This window comes from Cyclopterus lumpus, chromosome 1, assembly GCF_009769545.1.
Source record: "Cyclopterus lumpus isolate fCycLum1 chromosome 1, fCycLum1.pri, whole genome shotgun sequence".
Taxonomy (NCBI): domain Eukaryota; kingdom Metazoa; phylum Chordata; class Actinopteri; order Perciformes; family Cyclopteridae; genus Cyclopterus; species Cyclopterus lumpus.
Window position 1 is genome coordinate 9,711,641 of NC_046966.1, and position 25,455 is coordinate 9,737,095.

A 25,455-nucleotide genomic window follows, 5' to 3' on the forward strand; every position below is an offset into this window, starting at 1 on the left:
GTGGCCGGACCCACACGGAAAGTGTGACCCAAATTCCAAACTCATTAACTTACACACAACATACAGATGTTTTTGGAAGTTTTTGTCAGGACAACTTTGTCATTACTCCCTCTGACTACTTGTCATTTTTCCCATACTGTTTGTTCTTTTGGATGACTAATGGTAACATTGGGCTGACGTCCATTTTATGCACACATGATTTTGTTTCCGAGAGATGCTGAGGGGACATGAACTTGCATTCTCTCGTCTTCTTCCGGCCTACATGTGCGGGGGATTTGTCTGTCTCCATGTGTCTGCTCATTTGTCTCTGTATGTCTGCTCCTCTGTCTGCGTGAAAATGATGACATAGAGTCAAGAGGATGCTTAGGGAGGGAAACAAGGTCATATCAACCAGCTTTTCTCTCTCTGTGAACAATCTGAGAAAGGCTGAGGATACACAGACTGCTTGCTGCCACTGCGTGTAGTGTGTTGTGCATCAATTGTATACGGTATGTTTCACTCACTGGAAACTGCAGAGCGTTGTTGACCACTAGCTTCCTATCCACCATCACTGCTTGTAATGGGAACACATCTATGTGGAGCACAAGCTTGTGAGTTTGGCATGTGCTAAATGCTGTTGTTGTATGCTGCAAGGGAACCATGACTACTATCATCAGGGAACCATGACTCCTATCGTCTCACACAGATGTAAAAAGTATGAATCTAAATGTCTTACACATTTACATTTACTTTACATCTGCTGTGCTTTGTGTCTTTGTTTTTGTGTCTTCGTGCATCAGAAGTAGAGCAAAATTCAACTGACCTCTGGTAGCGGCAGCAACCTGTCAATCACAGTAAGCCAGCCCTAAACCATACTACGCGTCTATTTAAAGGGACCATCATTTACTAAATGAACACCATGCTGCATTGAAGAAGACTTAACAATATCAATTGAGACCATAAACTCATGTTTACAATGCTTACTGGGGGAATAAAGCAAGTGAGAAGTAGAGTCATTTTCTCATAGACTTCTCATAGTATTCGCTCCCTGCTGGTCAGTCGAGAGAATACAAGTTTTAAGACACATCTGGATTGGCTTCACTCGCAAGAAGTGGAGGATGATGCTGTTACGCGGGACTTTACAGGATGTGTTCACAGTATTGAGAAATAGATCATCTGAGTTTCGGGCTGTGCTCAGAACCCAACACACAATCGCTGTAGTTACGTGTGCAAAATTGAACAACATAGACATGACTTTTGCCTTTGACATGATGCCAGTGTTGTATGTATGTGGTCATCGTAGCATTCTGATACAAGAGTTGATACGAGTCAGCTGGATATTAAGTTTTCAACCAACTTCACTTGTCAATTTGAGCCAATAAAGTTACAAACTAGAAATGAGAAACTTGTCTTTGTCTCTGTGTTTGGAAATCCATGCCGTGAACATGTGACCGTTATTACTGTAGATTGCATTGGTGCTGGTCAGATGAAGCAACAGTGACAGAGGGGGATGGGGTGTAATGGTTAAAGTTGAAGCTGATGCAATTGAGTTTTTAGTTTCCATAGTTATAGACTCACCCAGCCCTCACCAAACCAAAGCAACCCGAACACTCTTACTGAAGTATCTTCACATATTTTGTATTATTCCTTTACTGGTTCATGCTAGTTGAGTCATTATGTAGAAATATATTTGAATGTGTGTGGATTGTTTTAGCTCAGAGCTTTACGTCATTCGATTAGTTTTATACAACCCTGTTTTCTCTGAACCACATGAGTGTAGTCCTGTGGAGAATTTCACTTTAATGGAGGTCATCCAGCATCCGTCTCATGTCTGTTTTCTTGCTGTCTGGGGGGTTGAGAAAACTCAGAGGGCTTTTCCCTGGAATGGGTGAAGGGCTGAACATTTAGGGGGGAAAGGAGGAAAAGTAGGAGGAGATTTAGAGTAGGAGTTGGGGAATGGAACAGATATACGATTACTTACTGGCAAAACTTAAGTACAGCAGCTGCTTAGATTGAGTGTTAGTCATCGGCCTCTGTTCCCCCCTCCTCTCTTTCCCTGTCTCTCATGAGAGTGTTGTGAATAGCTCCTGAAATAGAGCTCGCTGGAGCGAAAAGGGAAATGTGAAAGACGGTGTAGACAGAAGGGGGGTTTGTGCAAGCAATTTGATAGGGTGCCAGTGTGAGAAATGTGTTCACATGGAAGACATGGAGTGAAAGAAAAGAGCAAGAAAGAGTGACGTAAAAGAGGCAAGGCCACACAGATATGTGAAAGGGAGGAAAAGAGAGACAGAGAGAGAGAGAGAGAGAGAGAAAGAAAGGGGTGGGGAATCAGGCGGAGAGCGTGGCGTGCTCACACTGAAAGTCTGAATCTGAAAGAGCAGGGAAGCTGGTGAAGGTTCACAGTTATTTCCCCTGCCATACAATTATCCTCGACAGAAAGGATTTATCTCTCTCAACTGGATTTAATGGACCTTGGACCACGGAAAAAGTCAGAAAAATACGCAAATCTTTCTTAAACGTTGCGACAGGATCTTTTTATTAGGACATCAACCAGAACTACAAGATTTACAACTAATTCATAGTTCTTCTGATCAAGTCATCAGCTGTGTGGGGGATATTGGTTTGCCTTCAACATGGAGTATTGGAAGGAGCTACTTCTTCTGGGTAAGTCCATCAATGAAAGTATGTGTGTGTGTGTGTGTGTGTGTGTGTGTGTGTGTGTGTGTGTGTGCGTGTGCGTGTGCGTGTGTGTGTGTGTGTGTGTGTGTTGAGAAAAATTTGAAGAAAATAAAAATACGGGGACATTTAGAAAGGTTGTAGTAGCAGCTCCTCAGTAAATAAACCCAGAGCCTGGATGAGTTGCATGCAGAGGTCTGATGGCACACAATGACTCATGTAACTACCATTTTACTACAGCTAATAGTTCATAATTATCCTATATAAGTATAGTGCATGAAATTGGCTATGAAAATATAGTATTACATCATATACATGATTCATCAGCTCATGATCAATGTCTAAATTCATATGCTAGTAGGATGTTGAACAAAAACTTGAGCCTGTCCAAAGTTTCTTAATTGGTAATCAATAAAATCATTATCATAATTGTGCATGTTTACTGCTAAGGTATCGAGGCAAGAATTTCTTTAAAAGTTTTTCAGTACTGTCTTTTTAAAGAAGCAATTGGTCCCATCATTTTGAAATAGGTGTATAATTGTTAACTTGCGACTTAATCAGCTTTTATTATTCAGCTTAGCTTTTCATAACTTTTGGGCTATAAGAAATAGAAGTTGCTTTCATAAGCAATTCACAAAATACACATACAAGACAAACAATAAGGGTTGGCTATGACTTCCCCTTTCAATCAGGCCAAAGGTAATGCAACAGGAAGAGAGAATAATATGCAACATACAGCTTATGAAGACACACAACTATCTCATCACCACTATGCGCCCTGGAGAATGAAAATCTGCTGCAAGCTGAGCATAAAGTCACTCTTTGTATATTTTCAGGCTCTGTTTCTGTCCACAATGTTGTGGTCATAAAGTTAGAATCAGTCACACTCACTGTCTCTGTCAACCTCTGCCTGGTTTTCCCACCGTGGTGTTACTGCTGGAGCTCCAGCTTCATCAGAGAACAACAGAGGGCTCATTGTGAAGCAGGGAGGGGAAAACAGGAGGGATTTATTAGTTTTTGCTGTTACCATGTGAGGGGGGTGGGGGCTGTTTTCTATTTTAACGTGAATCGTAAGTCAGAAAATGTGACATGTGTCTGTTGTGGTTTGTAAATAATCTGACCAGCAAGGGGTTGGGTGGGTGGAGTTTAAATAAAATAATGTCCACATGTAATTCAAAAAGTGGCATCTGGGTCTGCAAATTGAGACAAATGAGGAAGTGCATTCCTTCTAATAGCCAGCAGGGATCTACTCGTCTGATTGTATAGAAGTCTATGAGGAAAGGACCCTACTTCTCACTTGATTTATTACCTCAGTAAACATTGTAAACATGAGTTTATGGTCTAAATTGCAAGTTTTAAGTCTTCTTTAATGCACCATGATGTTCATTTTGGTCCCATTTAGAGTAAAATAGGCAGTAAAGCACGGTATGCTTTTGGGTTTGGTTTCCTAAAGTCGCTACCAGAAAGGTTTGGAGCAAAACTTAAAATGCCCGACAAAGAAACAAAGAAAATGTTGACCTAAGCAGTTGATCTCTCCAAGTTGAGTATGCCCTATTTTAAATAGTTGACTTCAGACAAGTATCTGGAATGAAAGCTTTTTGAAAAGTACAAAGCTTATTTACCCTCTTAGTTGAAATAAATCAAAAATATTATCATTACCTCTACTAAAATGAGCAGAATTACTTGATAAGCAAATGTTTTTTAAGTAATTCTGCTCAGTTATTGGTATAGCTGACATTTTGTTAAAATGATATGTTGACAATGACTGAGCCAAAATCAAGCACCGCCCACCGGCCGGAGCAAACCGTCTCATTTTAAAGATTAACAGTAGCTTACACTAAAACACGTTACTTCCATAGAAAAAATACAAATTGACTAATTAATTTCCCCCATCACAAAAAAAGAATTGAACTCAAATTTATTTGAAAACAAATAAATTACTTTCCAAATGAGTGGTACACAATCTTTAAAGAAGACCTCGCCCCTGGATTGCTAGAATCCTTAAATTGGACACTCAGCCAAGCTATGGCTCCACCATCATGGAAAGAGCCCGTGATATCAGTCATCCCGAAAGATGGCACAAATATACAATGTTGTGAATCCTATCGCCCAATTTCTATATTGAATGTAGATTACAAACTGTTTACATCTATAATCTCAAAAAGAATAGAACACTTTCTTCCCGAATAAATAAATGAAGATCAGACAGGATTTATAAAAGGTCTACACACAGGATAACATGAGACGAACCTTACATATAATAGAACAGGCTAATAAACAACATCTAAGAGCATCTCTGGTCAGTCTTGATGCGGAAAAGGCGTTTGATAGAGTCGGCTGGTCGTTTCTGTACACAGTGCTAGAAAGGCTGGGTTTTAATAACCAATTCATTAGGTGCGTACAATCCAACCGCTAGAATCAAGATCAATGGACACCTGTCAGGTAGTTTTAAGCTTTCTAGAGGCACTCACCAGGGTTGCTGCCTTAGCTCCTCCCTTTTTGCAATATTCATTGCTCATGCTATCAGACAAAACAAAGAGGTTAAATGGATCAATATAGAAAAGGGGGAACATATAATAGGACTTTTCACAGATGACATTATTACCTATCTCCAAAATCACAACTCTTCAATTCCAAAACTTTCACAAAAACACAGGTGCTCTCTCTTAACTACACACCAAGTAAGGCAATCAGGCAATAATATAAACTGAAGTGGGAAGCAACATCAATAAAATACCTGGGAGTGTTAATTACTCAGGAAATGAACAACATAGATGAAACGAACTACAATTTAATAAATGATAGGATACAGAAAGATATAACAAAATGGTCAACACTAGTATTGGATTTCAGTTCAAGAATTGAGGTGGTGAAAATGAATGTACTGCCAAGGTTGCTCTACCTCTTCCTATCACTACCAGTCAGAATCTCAGTTTACAGCATGGGACAAACAGATATCCCGGTTTATCTGGTCAGGAGCAAGGCCAAGGGTAAAACTTAAGACACTCCAAACTGACAAGGAGAACGGAGGCCTAGCACTGCCACATCTCAGAGAATACTATTACGCGGCTCAATTGAGATACATTGTTTATTGGTGCTCCCCGGAGTATCACGCTGGATGGAAACATATTGAACTAAATCTGGGTCAATCTCAACCCCAGGTCAGGTGGAAAAGAATATACTGACCAAAAGGGAGAACATGCCATTATAGAAGAATCACTGAAGATTTGGAAGGAGACAGTAAACTTCTGATTTGACCCCCTCAGACCACCAGGTTTAGACTGCGACACATAGATAATACTTTTGTACGCTGGAGAGAAAAAGGAATAACGGCAGTATGTACACTTATAGAGGGAAACACCTTTAAATCCTTTGAACAATTAAAAAGAGAATTTAATTTAGGAAATGGGGACTTGTTCAGATATTTAAGACGTTTCTATGATACAGAAATTAAAAAAGGAATATCAGCAGTAGGTAATGAAGTGATTGAAGTGTTGCATACAAACAAACCCTCTCAAAGTTGGTCTCCAAACTGTACAGTAGTTTACAAAAACGGAAGAAACACACTATATGTAAAACTAAAACTGAACATTAAACTGTCGAAGAGTGATTTTCATGTGTAGAACGCAACACACTTCCACCAGCTCTAGAAGATGCAGAGAATTTTGTTGGAAGAACTTAATCCGCTTTTTCATTACATCCCACACAAAACATAAACAATTGGGTAAAGAGTCCCACGAACAACGCTGGGGGCAATGGACTGTGGGAAAAGATGAGTAATGTTCTCAGCTAACCTGAAAAGAATGGATCAACAATTGACGAACCCCTATTAATTTACTTTACTCTCTATTTTTTACTTATGTCTTTCTTTTCTTTTTTCCCCCTTTTTTTTGTCTTTTTTGTCATTTACAATGTTTTGTCGCATTTTTTTGTTCAGTGAAACAAAAAACAAAACACGTTCCTGAAAAACATTTGAGGCAATGCAGTAACATCATTTTGATTCATGTTTCATCAGCACTAATTTAAGGGTTTGATCGTAGTTCAGGAGCAGTGATTGACAACTGCGTTAGAGACTCCTCTGCTCTGATTCGTGGAGAACTGCAAGGATTATTAACAGATTATCTGTGTTGTGTATTACTTTCTTTCAGGAAATAGTGATAGTTTGAGCAAATACAACAATTATTTTCTATCAAAGTTACCTAGTACCTTTACCCACTAACGTTTAGCACACTGAGCTCGATACTTAACTCTAAACCCAACGGTGGGCCTATTCTAAATAGAGCATAAACACAGAAAGTGCATCTCACAGTTCAGGGTCCGTCCCGGAGGAGCAGTTTGAGGTCTCAAAGATGAAACCAGACAGCAGCTGGCGCTCTCAATCTCTCAGTAAACCATTTTCCCTTTTTATTAAACTACCATCCTCCTATACCAGAGCTGCCAACTTTTCAAAAAATCTTGTAGTGAGATTTTGTCGGGGGTGACCAAAATGTTGTCGCGCACGCAGCCACACACGTTGGAATATCAGGAAATTGGAATTAATTTGGCGTTGTACCCATGTTGTGCCCTGCATTCTGGTGGTTTGTGGGGCCCATAGTCGTTGATAGGGGCGGCCTACTGGAGATGGACAACATTGGTTACATTCTGTGAAGCAAAGGTGGTCCGCCTCCAGGAAATGTTGGTTTAAGTAGATGTAAATCTAAAGCTTCATTACTGGAAATCTTATAATAGCTCATCAGCTACTCTGCATGCAAAAAGTTGTGTCATATGTTGCAATTATGGGAGTTCCCCATAAAGACCTGACCGACAAAATAAAGATACAAAAAGGGCACAATGCAGAGGTGCAGTTGCTCTGCTTTATTGGGCCTTCCTTGTTATTGTACAATTTTGCCTTAACTGTGAATTGAAACTAAATGACCTCTTTCTCTTTCCCCACAGGCCTATTGTGTACGCTGGGGGAATGTCACCCTGAGTGTGACCAGGGCTTCAAGTCAGAAAGCCGTACCTGTATTGGTAATAATCTGCCATGACCTCTAACTTCAACCATCCCTCTCCACTGTCTTGTTTCTGTCCACCAATGTTTCTACTAAATACGAGAGCTACTAAAGATAATCTACTAAAGATAATCTACTAAAGATAATCTACTAAAGATAAGAGCTACTAAAGATAAGTGGGGTTCCTTATATACCTCTTACTAAAGTTAGAAAAGAAGCCTTTTTTGGTGACGTTCCACAGTGTTTTTCCATTTTAGGCATTTAAGCACTGTTGATGCTCAGAGTGGATTGCAATGAAAACAACAGTAGTAGATTTTTAAATTCCTAGATCACCACGATTAGCCTCAAACAAGCTAATCGTGGATTTTATTTATGGATCGACCTATGAGATTTATCAATATAATTGTACTCTCTTTGTTTTTTGTATTTGTATCTAAATACAGATGTGAATGAGTGCGAGGAAGGACTTTGTGGCGAAAACACAAAGTGCTTCAACACGAATGGCAGCTTCTACTGCCAGTGTTTGCCAGGCTTCAAAAACAATAATGGGGACTTTAACTTCACGCTCGGTGGACATTGCCAAGGTGAGCGTGTGTGAGTGTGTGTGATCAGTGATTCTCTGGTGTCAAACCGGTTTGACCCATCTTCACTTGTTCTTCTGTCAGATTTCAACGAGTGCACAGGTGTCGACAATATCTGCGGTCATGCTGCCAATTGTTCCAACCGGATTGGGAGCTACATGTGCACCTGTCATTTTGGGTACACCAACGCCAACTGGAGCACTGGAAACTGCCAAGGTGACTGAAGTACTTATTCAGTGTATGCCAACACTTGTGACTGGTGCTGTGCTGGGAGTTCACTTAACAATATGCTCAATAGAATCATAAAGGTGAATTGTGACCATACAGTTGCGACAAAACAAACAGGTGAGACGTCAATCAAGTTTGGATCTGTACTCCCCTACACAGTCCCGGAAACTCTGGTGTGTGTGTGCTTCTTGTTAGATCATCATGGCTGCCTCTGACAATAAAAAAACATCTTAAAAGAAGCAATCTGACGAGCACAGCCGTTGAACGTATTGACAGGCCAGATGCAGGTGTGAGAGTATAATCGGCCTCAAGTACATGTAACTATTACACTCTAAAACCAAAAACAGGATCAGTGATGGTTCAGCTGACACAGAAAACAACACACATATTGGCAACGCTGTAAACATTGCAAACTAATAAACACATAGTTCATGTGACTTGTTAATTAAAACAGCAGTGTTTCTGCCAACACGTTTAAACAGAGAAATTGTTAAAGCTAACCAAAGCTACTTTCTGCTATTTGATTAGAATCAACATACTGTATCTGCTGTCTCATAAGGTCCTCTGCTCTTCAGGGTTACCACAACGTGACAACAATCAAATGTCAAAACATATACTTAGTATACTGGGGTCTTAATTATAAAAGAGTTAACATAGTATAACAGCAATACAATAAAGCAAACTGACCCTACTTATAGTATCTACTTATTAGGTTTGCTAACATCAGCTAACAGTAACCTCCACAACCTACTGGTCATACCAGACAAGGTTGAAGTAGCAAAGTAGTAAAGTATTGTTGCTCTTGAATGGAAATAATCTCCACTTTTCTTCTGCAAGAGGAGAAGAATGTGTCATTATTTTTTTTTCTTTTCTTTTTTTTAAGTTTAAAAGAGATTGTTGTGATAATGTCATCTTTTGCAAAATCCTGACTCTTTTCAGTAAAGAACAGAAAACGACTCCTCTGACAACAATTTAACAGGGATACATAAGGGCACATTTCTCACATTCAAGTAAAAACAAAAGAAATCAGGCAATTCATAGCTTCCCTGCAGCTAAGGAACATTTCCAAAATTAGAAACTGTGTAATTTCATAGTTTGATCTTGAAAAGGTCTTACATGCTCTTATTTCATCATGGTTCAAATATTGTAGCTCCATGTACTCTGACCTAAACCCCTAAGCCCTTTCCTGCCTCCTGCTAGTACAAATTGCAGCTCTCAACAACCTCTAACGCTGGTTGCCGCCAAAGTGCAGAACTGTCTAAGCTCCGTTTGTCAACAATGAATGACTCACATGACTGTTCCCGTAGTTATATGCAGAAAGGTTTCTTCCATTTGCAAAACCTGCTATATTCAGATGCGTTTCAGACTGGTCTCTCTGAACTCTTTGGCCTTGAGAATGTCATTGATGATGTCTCTGTTCGCTCTTCTCACACAGACATTGATGAATGCAAAGAAGCTGACGATAAGAAAGAAGACCTCTGTGGAGTAAAAGGGACTTGTACAAACAGTAATGGGAGTTACTGGTGCATGTGTTCAAAAGGATACACCAATTATGGCAACGAAAGGACAACATGCTCAGGTGAGTGAATGCATACACAACTCCTCTACGCCACCGGCTTCCAATTCCTCAACCGAGGCTTCTAATGGTTCATCCGCTCCTTGGATAAACTTCCCAACACAGATGTCATTGTGGTAGCTCTGGGTACTTTCTGGGTTGACTCATCTGATACCAGAAAACCCGTGGCCTGTGTCCCATGTGATAATGAGGATGAGTTTCTGTTCAGGGCTGCTGTTTTGTTGCCTAGATTGTGTCACATTCCTCTGCTTTCAATGCACTTTTGCGTGAAGTTTCAAACTCAACCGGTGAGATGATTATCTTTCCGTTTCTTTCCGTTCCATCTAGAGCTCGACTGTGACAGCTTCAATGGAAACGGGAGGCCTGCACCGGTGAGCTGCATGTTTAGATACAAAGTGATTAACACACTGCAACAATGCATTAAGTGCAGGGTCAGTTATAAACAAGCACTGTGGGTTTTTCTTAAGAACAATTCAACCAATTTACCTCCCTGCGACTCTGTAGCTTTTAGTATACACATGCTTTAGTAGGGAAAACTGAAAAGTCTTATTATTCTCTCTCAGTCTCTCGAAGGCCTGGCAGACATTTTGTTCATGATGAGAAACAGCTGTTTGGCTCTGTCGGACCCGAGCACCGCTGGTGAAGGGAACACTGATGGAAACGTGCTACTGCAGGTCAGAACAGCAGATACAGAAACACAATCGCATACATTCTTACAACCATACGGTATTCTCAACTGTCCCCCTCGTGTCCTGCAACTTGGACAGAAACTTTTCACAGGGGCCGAGGCCATCTTGGCCCCCGGTCTGGACAGCAGTGAAGATGTGAGCAGACTGCTCGGTGTGGTGGAGAACGCTATTATGCTCATTGGCCCACAGCTGAAAGACGGGCGCACCAAGTCAGTGACCAATGAGACAGGTAACCGTGACCATGAGCTCAGATTTGCCTTATGTTATACTGTAAAAATATCATGCATGAGTTCAATACATGATGATAAATTAATTATCTGCTCAAATAGATGCGGAGATTGCAGTGCAAAGGGGAACGACTCCCCCCATTGGACCAATCCATCTGACCAATGAGAATGCTACACTCGACACTGACTGGACAACAGCAGCTGGGATGGGATCCTACCCTGGTAAACGTCTCCTTTTGGCAACCAGGCCAAAATTCTATGGTTCATCAATGAATATTCTCATATTTCTGATCGTCTTTTACAGGTTTTGCACTGGCTGCGTTGTTGAGCTACAAGAACCTTGAGATATCTGTTAACCGGTCCTTTAACAAGCTCACAGGACATGAAAAGGATGGTGTGAATCCGTCCTTTCAGATCTCCTCTAGAGTTGTGTCTGTTGTGGTCTCTAACCCATCCACTCAGAACCTGAGCCGCCACGTCAACATCACCCTCAGACACCTCCAGGTAGTCACACCGCTCTCTCTGTGTGGTCCTACTTTTTAAAAATCATTGTAGTCAAAACAGTTGGGAGTAATGCAATATGAAGAACGACATATAAACATAGATTTTTGCTTCTGGTGATTTTTAAAAGCAGATTGCTTTTGTTATTGTTTGGTTCACAGGACAAAGAGGAGTCGGCTAAGCTGAGCTACATCTGTGCGTACTGGAATGAGAGCGGGGCCTGGTCCACAGATGGTTGTTATCAGTTGTGCTCCAATGCCACACACACCGTGTGCACATGTAAACATCTGAGCAGCTTTGCTGTGCTCATGGCACTCTACGATATAGAGGTAAGCACAGAGTCCATCTTCTGTCCTCTCCCAGAATGGATACAATATATATATTTTCCACAATTTATTTGTTCTTATCGATTCATTTAAAAAACAACTTCACCGTTTCATATAGTTTTTGGCCAAAGGAGGCAGCTGTATTAGTAAAGCTCTGATGAATAACCTGAACAGCAGCAAATGGAGAAGTTAGCAATTAGCTGGTAGACCATAAATAAGCAGATGTTTCCCTCAGGCGTTTATAGAGACCAACTAGTGGACTTACATGTGTCAGGTGGCCAGGAACATGACTCCAAATGAATGATAATGTATCTGTTCAATGTGTAAATAGGCAGTTGATTGCTCACAAATGTGTCATACTAACTTTATCAAGTGATAATATATCAATGTTGTGTTTACAGCTTGTTTATTTCACCTCCAAGTGGCCAAAAGATTAATTAATGCTAATAGCCAATACATTTGCTTCTCTCTTTTCTCCTCCTCATTCACCTATGTCAGAGTAACACACACACACACACGCACACACACACACACAATGTTGTAAATGATCGTCAACTAATGCGTCTTCTCTTCTAGCACACCTTTGGGCTCCAGGTGGTGACTAAGATAGGACTGGCCATCACCCTCGTGTGCCTCATACTGTGCATCCTGACATTCAAGTTCTGCCACTCCATACAAGGAACCCGCACCACCATCCACCTGCACCTGTGCATCTGCCTCTTCATGGCTGACCTCATCTTTCTAGCTGGCATTTCACAAACTAAACCTGTGGTACGTTTTGTCAAGGAATTAGTGACTCATACTCGTCCCGATTGGCATCGTATTTACCAAGAAAGTTTTGGATTAAAATGTTTACACTGGGCTGAAGTGTTGCACTTATTTTCCTGTTTACGTGCAACAAAGTCAATGTAAAGTTGGATACCTCTGTGTCCTCAGAGGCTTTTTCTCAAACAGCACTTTTCTTGAGAAGACTGACAGTGGAGCAGAACAGCACAACATGGCCAAATAGGAAGTTTGTTTGTACTTATTGTTAGAGTACAGAGCACTTCTAAATGACATAGAATTGTCACACTTGTCTTAATCAGTGGTGGATCGTTGCTGTATTTAAGTACAATTTTGCAGTAATTACTCTGAGGATTTAACAAAAAACACATGATCAATGTGAGCTAGATTTATATTGACTAAACCATCCAACAGTATATGAAATAGTCAAAGTTTTGAGTACTTTTAATACATAACTTGATATTTACTGACTTTACTAACGATTTGAATGCAGGACCTTTACTTATAATACTACAGTGTGCACATTTATGGTCTTTATTTTTAAAATTAATCTGATCATCAAAAATAGCTCGGACACTTCTTGATCTGATTAGTACTGTTAGACATTTCCGTCCTCTGCTCCTTCCTCTTTAACCTCTTCCTTCATGTGGTCACATCTTTACAGGGAGGCTGCAGGTTCGTTGCCGCGATGCTCCACTACTTCTTCTTGGGAGTGTTTACCTGGATGCTGTTAGAAGGGGTGCAGCTTTACCGCATGGTGGTCCTGGTGTTCAATGCCAGCATTCGGCCCCTCTACTTATTCCTCACGGGTTATGGAACGCCCCTCCTTATCGTCGTCATATCTGCCATCATTAGACCAAAAGGCTACGGCACTGACCAATAGTACGTGTGTGTTTGAATACTTAAAGTGTGATAGCAATTACATCAGTGCATTACACAGACCTGCTGTTATCTATCTCAGTGACCTCAGGAAAACGCTGTCATGCACGTGTGTTTCCTTCTTCTCATCTAGCTGCTGGCTGTCTCAAGACGGCCTCATCTGGAGTTTCTACGGTCCTGTGTGCTTCATCATCATCTTCAATGTCTTCTTTTTCATCGTCACCGTCTGGAAGCTGGCCCAGAAGTTCACCAGCCTCAACCCAGACCTCTCCAAACTGCATAAAATTAGGTATTAATGTTATAAGCAAGTATTCTTTGTGTGTAACAGTGTTTTTTGTGTGTGTCCCCGCTCTTGCTGTTGTGTTAATGTGTGATTAATGTGACCTCACCTAAACCACTGCGCATAACATCCATATGTATGGATGGAAAGAATGTGGGAGTTTTGTGAGGGGGAAAAATGCAGCTAATGTTTTTTTAGTACCAACTCTGCTCTCCCTTCCTCACTCCGTCTATGCATGCTCATTTTTTACTCCATGTCGACAGCACTGCATAAACATGTGCAGCTACAGAACATATCTTAGCTTTGATGAAAGAACAAGATCCATGGGTTTCCATGATGGTTAAACTTTGATATGCTATTAATCTGCTCTGTATCTCAATGTGGATTATATATTAATGGGAATAAGAGGGACACCTCACCAAATATTACCAAGGGCCCATGCAGAGTTGAAATCTGCAACGATGTTTTGCTTCAAACTAATCTTTTATATTCATCTCTTCCGTTCCACTGTTTAGGGATTTTCCAGATGCTGCAGTGGTAACTGAGTCATCCAGGTGTTTGGGCTCATGCTAATCTTTCCCTTTCGTTCTCTATCTGTTGCCTTTTTTCTGAATCCTTCCTCCCCCATCCTCCTTTTTCCTCTGCAGAGCGTTCACAGTGACAGCCATCGCCCAGATGTGCATTCTGGGTCTGATGTGGGTGTTTGGGGCCTTCCTGTTTCAAAAGGGCACCACAGTGGAAGCATACATCTTCACTATCCTCAACAGCCTGCAGGGGGCGCTGGTCTTCCTCATGCACTGCCTACTGTCTAAACAGGTAGGACACTGCAGCTGTGTGTGCCTGTGTGTTTGTGTGTGCGCGTGTGTGTTTGCGTGTAGCTACGTGTGTGTGTGTGTGTGTGTGTGTGTGTGTGTGTGTGTGCGCGCTCTAACTGGCTCTGTCTACATGCAGGTAATATATCGACATACCAGATCTACAAGAGAGCGTGTAGCGATTAAACAATGTAGGGTTTTGAGCAGTGGATTTATTTTCTGATGTTCTGCTGCCCCCTGCAGGTGAGAGATGAGTACGCCCATTTCCTCTCCTGTGTCTGCACACCACAGAAGAAGAGGTACTCCGACTTCAGCACTACCAATCCCTCCAGTAGTCAGTCACAAGTAAGTGTAAAGGCGCCTCCCTCACTATCACAAACACATGTACTCAACTTCGGTACTTTTGTACAATTTTTCGGTATCACACTTTGAGTGTTTTCTCTTTCTACTACCTAATACTTCATCTCTACAACATCCAAGTAGATATGTTGTACTCTTCTAATTCGCATTTGCCTATAACTGACATTTACAGTAGCATGTTACTTTGCAGATTCAAATTTACAAGTGTAATGCATTAGCTCCATCGTGATAGTATATCAAACATTTTTATTTCATTCATATAATATAAATAGCAATAACATCTATGTTGAATTATTAATTATTAATTAATACTCTATGTACATTTAGTTGATAATACTGGCCAGACAATTATGGAGTATTTTAACATGGTGGTATTGATACTTTTACTTTAATAAAAAATATACTTCTTCCATTGCGGCAAACACGTTGTCTAACATTGTTTCTGAACTTTGTTTATGTTCATTCAGGCTTCTCGGAGTGGGCAGCACACCGGAGAATCCCAAATATGAAGCGCTCTATCAGTTATTGTAACCCAAAGACCGACTGTCACAATTTGAACTTATCCAGGCTAATTTAGCCCTGATTTTAAAGGTTTGGAAGACTCAAATGAAAAACTCTGTCTTTATTTTCTTTCATGATGTCAATTGAAACCATTTCAGTTTTGTTGTACCACTATTCGAACTGCTTAATGGTACCGGTACTCAGGGTCCCCGAGAGGTCACAAGTTAAATCTGAGGCGGTAATAAGAAGAATAAAATTTTAAAAAACCCAGTAGAGTAGCACCGCCTGCTGATCAATTGCATTGTGGGTCAGAAAGCCTGCTCGACAGTAAATGGTGGATCAAGTTGTATTGATGATGACTGAATCAGTTATTTAGTGTCATTATTGTCACGGCAGGCAAAAAGAAAAGTAGAAGTGTTTATTCAGGAACTCTGTAAATGAAAGTAAAAAGATAATTCAGTATCTTAACGGTTCATCAAAAACATATCATAATCCTAACATAAGCTGTATTACCTTTCAAAGGTTTAAAAGTGAACATACACACTGACGTAAACTATTTAATTTCAAGAGCAGCGTGCAGACTATAACGTCTACATTATGTAGGCTACAAGAAAATATGAGTGATGTTTTTTAAGCTTGACGCATGAGCAAACAGTTTGTGCTGTATTTTATATTAATATTTTATGTTAAGAAAATAAGGGTGGGTGTGGTTTTTGTTTGTTGAATCTTCACAGAAATACAATTCCATGTACTGTATTTGAATGGGAAAGAATCGACTGGCTGGCGATGATTCTGTCCCACGGGGTGCCTCTGAAGTTCCCTTCATGGTCCTGCAAATCCAACAGGTGCTCCTGCAAGGATTTGAAGATCTTGATTTTTAACAAAATAAGTGATGTTTTTGCATTACTTGTGGCTATTTGTTTCGATAATATTTTCTTGTAATTGATTTGCAATTGAGCTGTGCCTTTTGTCTCCGGTGTTTGTGAAGATACATTTTTTTCTTTTCATAAGAAAACAAATCCATCCCCAAATAGCTACTTGAGAAATTCACAAAAACAGGCCCACCCTTCTGATAAGCCTGCAGCTTCCTGCAATTACACTGTGTTTATGTAATACAATTCCATTTTGTTGTAATGTTTTCTTATTACAGCTGTTTGACAATGTCTCCACACATTGTTAGTGACTGTAAATTATGGCATCCCTGAAATAAGAACTTCAACCGCTTTGATGAAGTCTAATGGGAGTTGTACAGACCGTGGTTTGTTTATGTTATTGCACTTTTCCATTGTACGAAATGATAATCCAGCACATTTTCACTCAGACGGTGCAACAATCAACTTGAGAGACAGCCTCACTCACAGAACCTGAACAGTTTACTTGTTGTACAAAAGCTATCAGTTATATATATTTTTATATTTTCTATAAAGAGAGAGGCCTTTTGGAATACAAAATCTTTTTTACGTGATTGGTTTTGTCCTGCACCTTTTGTTTGTATTTAAATTGCTTGATTCAGACCATGTGTTGGTTTAACAACTAAACTGTTCTCAGGTTCTTATGTGGGGCTGCCCTCTTTTTGTGACCAGTAATACCTTTTATCCATGCATTGCAAAATGTATTTCTATGAAAAAAAGCTACGTACATCATGCAGCATTTTGTGAATGTAAGACTCTTAGTTTTAGATCTTCTATGAACTTATTTTTCTACTTTGTTTTGTTGTCTGTCGTTTGGTACTATTTTCTTTAAAGAATATGCACCATCTTTATTAAAGCTTTTATTTCATCTGTAAAAACTGTAGAGTGGTTTATTAGCAATAGTCAGATAGATAGATAGATAGATAGACGGACAGATACAGATGTCAATGTAGTAGACTGATGAAAATTAGTCCGAATGACTCACACTAAGTTTACCTTCAGAATAAAAGACTAACATTTTCCGGATACGCCCACTTACTGTTGCATCAAATATAATATATCAAGTAGTGATTAATGACCATGACTTCGTTCATAAAACTCTGACATGATGATTGTGAAACTCTACAACCCTTCAAAATCTTTGGTGGATGCAGCCCAGGCAATAATTCACTCAAACTACTATACATTAGACTATGTAACTTTTAAATTCATAAATACAGCCAACTGAGTCAGTAATGTCTATTAGAGAGCAACATCTCTGTGAAGTTGGCTAACATTACCTGTTCATAACAGACCCAAGTCAGGCACAGCAGAAAACCCCTGTGTAATAATGTGCTCAATCTTCTTTCAACAGATTCTACTTTTCGCAGGGGCGTCATTAGGCCAAAATGTTCTGCAGCCCCCACAAATAATTTGGCATTATTGGCTTTAAAAGTTTTTTTAATTATATTAAACTATTGTTTCTCACATGGACACGTTATTTATATCTCTAAGATGCTACATATGTTCTGGTTTGTATGTTTTCTTCCCCAAATTACAATCCAATAGCCCATCATCATACTTAACAATATAAACCCCGGGCACTAGGACCTTGGGGAGGCTGCTGCGATGACGCTCTCACTCTGCCAAGTAACGTCTCTCAACGACAGACAGGGAGTTTAGCTCAAAGTCAATGATGCAAGGAGTGACCTGTAAGTCCAGGTAGTTACAGAATGTGGCTGTCGGTAGTTGTTAACAAGTGTTACCTGCTTACATTCAGGTTTACCTGTAAATCCAGGTAGTTACAGGTACACCTGCAGCGCACACATTCACAAATGTAACACTCCCCTTGGGGCTTAGACCCCCCCTTTCTTGGAATCCTACAAACGCCCCTGACTTTTCGCATTTATATTTTATGCTCCGTTATACTTCTACAGTTCAAGGGGACATATTGTATCTATGCCATTGTAATTATACCTTACAGACCAACCTAGCTCATGAAAATAAGATGAACCAGTCACAGTCAGACCATTAACACCTGGACTGATGGCGCCCATGCTAGCCTGCAGGGCTGCTTAGAGGCCACAGACTGGAGCACTTTCAAAGAAGCCACTCAGGACACCCATGAATACACAGAGACTGTGAGCGACTACATCAGCTGGTGCACATCCATATGTGCACCTCCCAGGACTGCGTATGTTCCCCAACCAAAAACCCTGGTTTAACAGGGAAATAAAACATACAATCAGGACACGGCGGAAGGAGACCAAGAGAAGCTGCAGAAGTCCATCAGAGCAGCGAAAAGGGCTCACTCCCAAAAACTTGAGAGCTACTACCACAACCACAACACACGCAGCATGTGGCAGGGAATCAAGTCTGTCACAAATTACAGGAGAACCACAACAACCACAGACCCCCGAGATGCCACCCTTCCAGACAGCCTCAACACCTTCTATGCCAGGTTTGACAGGCTGAACACAGACAAACCCGCAAAAGCCCCCTCTGACCCCACGGACATTGCCTTCCAGGTGACACACACACACAGGTCCTGAAGGCTTTGAAGAAGGTGAACCCCCACAAGGCTGTGGGACCAGATGGAGTTCCTCCCAAAGTTCTGAAGGCCTGTGGGGAACAACTAGCTGGTGTGTATGCTGACATCTTCAACCTGGCACTATCACAGGCTGTAGACCACCGTATCTTCAAATCCTACATCATCATACCAGTCCCCAAAAGACCAGACACACCCACTCTGAATGACTTCAGGCCAGTGGCACTCACACCAGTCGCCATGAAGTGCCTAGAGAAACTAGTTCTCACACATATCAACAACACGGTCCCAGACACCGTTGCCCCCTTCCAGTTTGCCTACCGCTCCAACCGATCAGTGGACGACACGGTAGCAATAGCTCTACACCACACTGGAACACCTGGAGAGCAGCAGAACGTATGCCAGGATGCTTTTCCTGGACTACAGTTCTGCATTCAACCCAATCCGCCCGGGCAAACTGATCGAAAAGCTGACAGACCTTGGCGTCCCAACGCCCACCTGCAACTGGATCCTGGACTTCCTGACAGAAAGACCACAGGTGGTGAGAATGGGAGGACAGGTGTCTGCTGAGCTCACAGTCAGCACAGGATCCCCACAGGGCTGCTGCCTCAGCCCAAACTCTTCAGCCTGTACACCCATGACTGTGTCTCCACCCAGGACAACACCATCCTCATTAAATACGCGGATGACACCACCATCCTGGGGCTCATTAAGGGAGGGGACGAGTCAGGGTACAGGACCATCATTAACAACATTCTTGTCTATGGTGAGTAGAACGACCTCATCCTCAACACAGACAAGACCAAAGAAATTATAATGGACTTCAGGAAGAATCCTCCAGCCTCTTATCATCAAAGGGACTGAGGTGGAGAGGTTCCGACAGCTGCAGATTCCTGGGACTGCAGGTTACATCTGACCTGAGCTGGACTCTCAACACCACAGCCACTGTGAAAAAAGCCCAGCAAAGGCTTTATTTCATCAGGCTGCTCAGGAAAGCCGGTCTGAGCCGCCACCTTCTCACCCAGGCCTACAGAGGACTGGTAGAGAGCATCCTCACCGCAGGCATCACTGTCTGGTACGGTACGTCACACAGGCAGAGAGGAAGGCTCTGCAGAGAGTCATAAAGACTGCGGAGAGGATCATAGGGACAACACTTCCTTCCATGGACTCCATATATGTGCAGCCCTGTCGTAAAAGAGCAGAGGGAATCATCAGGGACTCACTCTACCCAGCTCACTCCACCCAGCTCACTCTCTGCTCAGACACAAACAATGTTCATACAACCTGAGACACAGCAGAGATCATCACCCACAGAACACGCTTCTTCAATAGCTTCTTCCCGGCCACAGTCAGACTGATGGCAACACAAAACCACTGTAACTAAGAACAACAATACCACACTACACTTATGTGCAATATGTGTCATTTTATTTTATTACTTAAAACAATATAATTTAAAACTGTCTAATTCAACACCCCTCTGTATAGATCACCACTTCTCTACAGTGTTCTCTTTTGTATTGTATATCTTGTATTTATATTTTATATCTTGTATTTTTCTCTTTTATATTTTATATCTTGTATTCTGAACAGCTGACTCGGAGAGCCCTGCATAATAATTCCAATGTGTCTGGACTGTTGGTTCAGGCACAAATGGCAAATAAAAATCTTGAATCCTTGAATCCTTGAACTCCTAAAAATGTGCAAAGAAAACTGCAAAAGAATTCTGCTCGTATCGAATAATACATCTGGCGCCAGCGTGCTTGAAGTTGTGATGCACTACTAATACAAATAAAACATTTGTATTATTCCTCCACTGTACGTTGTATTTTACTTCAGTACATTAATTCCCCGCGGCCATTTACAATATGTGCCATTCTGAGAGCCACTCATGAAACGAGCAGTATATCCCCCCCCCCCCAATGAAATCAGACATTCATGATGCAATAAATCCGACTCTACATGTTGTTCTCCTGGGAGGATGGACCATAAACTGCTGCGGTGACGCAGGAGTTGATGAGTTGTGTCCTGCGCCGCTTCCAGATGATCCAGTGCGCGCGGCCGTCCTCACGTCTATCGGAGCTTCTGTAAACTCGACTTAAGAGTTACTGACACAGCTCTGGACTCTGCTGCTGTTGACTTGAAACTCTCGGACAGCTACACTGTGACTGTTTGTTGTGCACGAAGTCACTGTTTGTGCGCACACAGATGCATCTGATGGGGGGCGTCACAGCGTGCCTCGCTGGGCTCGGGGCGGACAGACTGCTCTCTCTCCCCGGGCTCTGCAGCCTGTTGGCGGGGCTGGGGATCCTCGTGGTTTGGAGGGGTTCCTGGAAGTTCCTGCATGTCGCTCTATGCACCATCAAAAGAGACTTAATGTAAGGATTTTTTTAAATGTATTTTGTGTGTGTGTGAAACATGCATGTGTGTGCGTGTTTCTATCCCATTCCTGTCAAACTTTCTTTCAATGCCCAGTGTTCAACTCTTCTCTACCTACAAGGTGTCTGGTTGTTATCCTGCGGGTGAGGTTTTCCATTCGCTGCAATCTGCGAAATAGAAGCACTATCCCTGCTCTGTTTGCCCAGATGGTGTCACTGCACCCACACAAAGCTGCTTTGATCTATGAGGCTACAGGAGAGGTGAGGACTCGGACGAGGATTACAAATTAATGCAGTTTGACTGAGATGGATGGACTCACCACATTTCCATCTTCATTTTATTCCAGGTTTGGAGTTTCAGGGAGCTGCAGGAGCGGTGGCCATGCTGTGGCTCACTGGGCGCTGGCCCAGGGGTGGGCTGAGGGAGATGTGGTGGCCTTGTACATGGAGAGCCAGCCCTTGGTGGTGGCTCTATGGTTGGGTCTGGCTATGATCGGCGTAGAGGCTGCACTCATAAACCACAACCTTCGACAGCATTCACTTCTGCACTGTGTCGGCGTATCTGGTGCTCGGGCAATGGTCTTCGGGGCAGAGATGAGAGATGGTAGGAACATTGGCTGATAGGTATGCTGGGTACGCAGACGGCAGTTCACAGTCACATCTGTAACACATGGCTTTTGATTGTCTCCCAGCGGTGTCAGAGGTGAGTGGCTCTCTGCAGCCCCACATGGTTTTGTTCAGCAGTGGTGAGCCGGACGGTGAAGAGGATCTCTGCATCCTCCAGGCCCAGAGCCTGGACACCCTGCTGGACCGCTCGCCCAAACACCCACCGCGATACACCCTCAGGAAGGACTTCAACGGTGAGGCATGACTGTGTTGCCATATCAAGTCCTCATGAAATCAGTTTTGATTGCAACACCATCTTTTCCTTAGCAAGTATTTGCCTGTCGGAGGGAAATGCTTATGAGCACACACACAACTGTCAAACAAATCATCAACTCATGTTAAAGAAACACGGAATATCATCCAACATCCAAGTGCAGCTTGAAACATACTTTCCTTTTTATTTGGTATAATACACTTCCATTTCTATTTAAACTTCACTCTTGAAGTGATATATTAGGTGACATATCTGTTCATTCACTCCTCTTATTGTTTTGGTTATTATCTGTATTGTTTTTGCCTTCGTTATCTAATGACATTCCTAAGTTAATACTCTTCAAGTCTTTGCTTGTGCAGGCTGTCAGATAAACAGAGAGAATATGGAAGGAGAGACAGAAACATGTTAAGGAATGAAGGTGGGAGTCTGGGTGCATTCCAAACACCTGAAACTCTGGCAAATATACAAAAGACAAAGTATGAAGGTGAAAAATAAGTAGTAAACATTCCATGTAAAATCCAGCTCCATGGGCACCCACGTTTAAATCCAGCCCTCTGTCCTTTGCTGCATGCTGTCCCTTCTCTTTCCAGTCTATCTAATGAAGGCCAAAAGGCCACAAAATAATCTAAAGCTCTTAAAGTAACTTAAAGTAACAACTCCCTTTTCTTTCCCTGCTCTCTTTCCCTGCTCTCTCTCTCTCTCTCTCTCTCTCTCTCTCTCTCTCTCTCTCTCTCTCTCTCTCTCTATGCAGACAGACTTTTCTACATCTACACTTCTGGAACAACAGGCATGCCGAAGGCAGCTGTGGTGGTGCACAGTCGGTGAGTTTAACTGTGATTGCCACACACATCAGATTTTATGTATCTCATTTTACATTGTCCGGTTAGTAGATCTTATTGCAGTTACAAGTGTTTTAATTAAAACCAGGGCCATAAGGATTTCTGGTCATTGTCTGGTGACGATGGATGTCAGTCACTTTATTCCATCTTTCTTTCAGGTATTATCGCATCGCTGCCTTTGGTTTCCACTCCTTTGGTTTGTGTCGTAATGATGTCATCTATAACTGTCTTCCCTTGTATCATTCTGCAGGTAGGCATCACTCGATACGCTCTCTCCCAGCCATACTCTGCTTTTACTGTCACTCGCCATATTATATCATTGTGTCTTTCTTAAATGCTTAATTTAAACACATGTTGTCATAGAGGTTGTAAGACGATTCCTCTCTGAATGAAATGTACGAGTAGGTTCTTGTGTGCTTGTCTGTCCTTATGCCCCTGGTGTTTAATATTGGTGAATTGCAATAAACGTGTCTTATTGTGGTGTATTCTGCTTCCACTGACTTAGATCAGTGGTTACATCTGGCTGGTATACTGAACAATATCAGACCAGAATCTGTTAAGCTTCTTGGAAAAAAAGATTAAGAAGACCATTATCATTGTGCCTTTCTGTATGTACAGTATTGAGTATATGTGTATTCATGTGAACATATGAATGTGTTACCAGGTACCATCATGGGTGTCGGCCAGTGTTTGCTCTTTGGTTTGACTGTCGTAGTCAGAAGGAAGTTCTCGGCCAGTCGCTTCTGGGACGACTGTGTCAAACACAACTGCACTGTGAGTTCACTGCACCACCATCAAACTCAGTTACCAACCAGTGTCCAGCAGCAGGCCAGTTGACTGGCTGATCTCCTTTTTGTCAAGGTAATTCAATACATTGGTGAGATTTGTCGTTACCTGTTGGCCCAGCCGGTCCGTTCATCCGAGGCACATCACCGGGTGCGTGTTGCCATTGGCAACGGCCTCCGTCCTTCTGTGTGGGAAGAGTTTGTCCAGAGATTCAGAATCCTGCGAGTTGGGGAATTTTATGGCGCCACAGAGTGCAACTGCAGCCTGCTCAACATAAATGGAAAGGTGTGTGATGTCTTAGACATATTCAAGGTAGAGCAGAGTGTTTTCTAAACTGCATCGTGTCTCACATACATGTCCTACATGTCCAGGTGGGGGCGTGTGGCTTCAACAGTCGCATCCTGCCCAGCTTTTACCCCATCAGACTGGTCAGGATGCAGGAGGGGAACAGAGAGCTGCTCAGGGATTCACAAGGCCTCTGTATACCCTGTATGCCTGGTGAGCACACACACACACACACACACACACACACACACACACACACACACACACACAATCACACACAAGCACACACACACACCCACACACAAACACACACAATTAATATAATAAATATGTCTTTGCAGGTGAGCCGGGCATGTTGGTAGGACGCATCAACCACACGGATCCACTCAGGAGATTTGACGGCTACGCTGATAAGGATTCTACCAATGAGAAAATAGCGCACAATGTCTTCAAGGTGGGGGACTCTGCGTATGTCTCAGGTATGCATAACTTTTCTTAGTTATCTTTATTAAAAGATGGGGAAATATTCAGTGAGGTTTAATAAAAGATGGGGAAATACTTTTAATAAAAAACAGTGAATAGTCATCAGATCAAAGTCAAAACTGTACTGGTGAGTCATCATCACTACAGACTCTACTTTCGTCTTTGTCCTCTACTCTGTTATCCCCTCCGGGTACGATGACAATGATTGTTATTATTTCTGTCTCTGTCTGTCTGTCTGTGTCTCTCAGGTGACATGCTGGTGATGGATGAATATGGCTACATTTATTTCAGGGACCGTAGCGGCGACACATTTCGTTGGCGAGGGGAAAACGTTTCCACCACGGAGGTGGAGGGGGTCCTCAGCCGCCTGCTGGGACACACAGTTGTAGCCGTCTATGGAGCTTCTGTCCCAGGTAGAGATGAGACGAGACAGTCGCCGCATGAATGAAGGACAAAAGATGACGTGCTTGATTGGTGGTTAGAGCCTATCGTCTTCTGTTCATTGCCTCACCTGTCTATCTGTGTGCAGGTGTGGAAGGGAAGGCTGGTATGGCAGCAATCGCTCACGCGGGAGGCCGGTTTGACCTTGATGCGTTCTTGATCGCTGTACAGAAAGCTCTGCCTTCCTACGCACGTCCCGTCTTCCTGCGACTCATGCCATCTGTTGACACTACAGGTGAGACGGCGATGCAAGGACATGCAAACACACACACACACGTTCACAAAGTCACAGGTGAACTAAAGTTTCCACTTTTGTCGTCAGGTACCTTTAAAATCCAGAAGACACGGCTGCAGAGGGAAGGATACAAGCCGCAAGACTCGAGGGAAGAGATTTATTTTCTGAACAGTCGTGCTGGCCGTTACGAGGCTGTTACTGATGAACTATATAATGCCATCATGGAGGGGAGAGTGTGTCTGTGAGACAGGACGAGGATGAGGAGGAACTGACTGGATGTGTGTATATTCAAAAGGAGAAA

The 25,455-nt window shown here is 42.2% G+C and overlaps 2 protein-coding genes across 3 annotated transcripts; both read left to right on the forward strand.

Annotated features, from left to right (window-relative positions):
• The first annotated feature begins 2,117 nt into the window (after positions 1-2,117).
• On the forward strand, positions 2,118-16,815 carry LOC117730048 (adhesion G protein-coupled receptor E1). 2 transcript variants are annotated; one of them, XM_034531531.1, is made up of 18 exons: positions 2,118-2,467; positions 2,576-2,643; positions 7,591-7,665; positions 8,090-8,230; positions 8,312-8,443; positions 9,891-10,034; positions 10,359-10,402; positions 10,595-10,705; positions 10,799-10,949; positions 11,050-11,169; positions 11,252-11,451; positions 11,610-11,777; positions 12,351-12,545; positions 13,222-13,439; positions 13,570-13,725; positions 14,364-14,532; positions 14,772-14,873; positions 15,356-16,815. In XM_034531531.1, exons 1-18 carry the CDS (start codon positions 2,445-2,447, stop codon positions 15,395-15,397), a joined length of 2,259 nt encoding a protein of 752 aa, XP_034387422.1. In that variant the 5' UTR covers positions 2,118-2,444; the 3' UTR covers positions 15,398-16,815. The 2 variants fall into 2 exon arrangements, with proteins under 2 accessions (XP_034387422.1, XP_034387430.1); XM_034531539.1 differs by having other exon boundaries at positions 2,120-2,643.
• Positions 16,816-20,952: 4,137 nt separating this feature from the next.
• Positions 20,953-25,455, forward strand: LOC117733745 (long-chain fatty acid transport protein 1-like). Its single transcript, XM_034537609.1, is given in 14 exon segments — positions 20,953-21,205; positions 21,328-21,466; positions 21,553-21,585; positions 21,587-21,809; positions 21,898-22,065; positions 22,837-22,906; positions 23,083-23,174; positions 23,589-23,698; positions 23,786-23,995; positions 24,082-24,208; positions 24,337-24,474; positions 24,727-24,891; positions 25,008-25,154; positions 25,242-25,455. Coding segments are annotated over 14 exon segments (1,950 nt in total). The 5' UTR covers positions 20,953-21,035; the 3' UTR covers positions 25,400-25,455.

Excerpts from the sequence above, each read along its gene's own strand:
- LOC117730048 (XM_034531531.1), top strand. The coding sequence starts at position 2,445 with ATGGACCTTGGACCACGGAAAAA. Across the intron at positions 12,546-13,221 it reads TTTCACAAACTAAACCTGTG|GGAGGCTGCAGGTTCGTTGC; the intron begins GTACGTTTTGTC and ends ACATCTTTACAG. Across the intron at positions 14,533-14,771 it reads ACTGCCTACTGTCTAAACAG|GTGAGAGATGAGTACGCCCA; the intron begins GTAGGACACTGC and ends TGCCCCCTGCAG.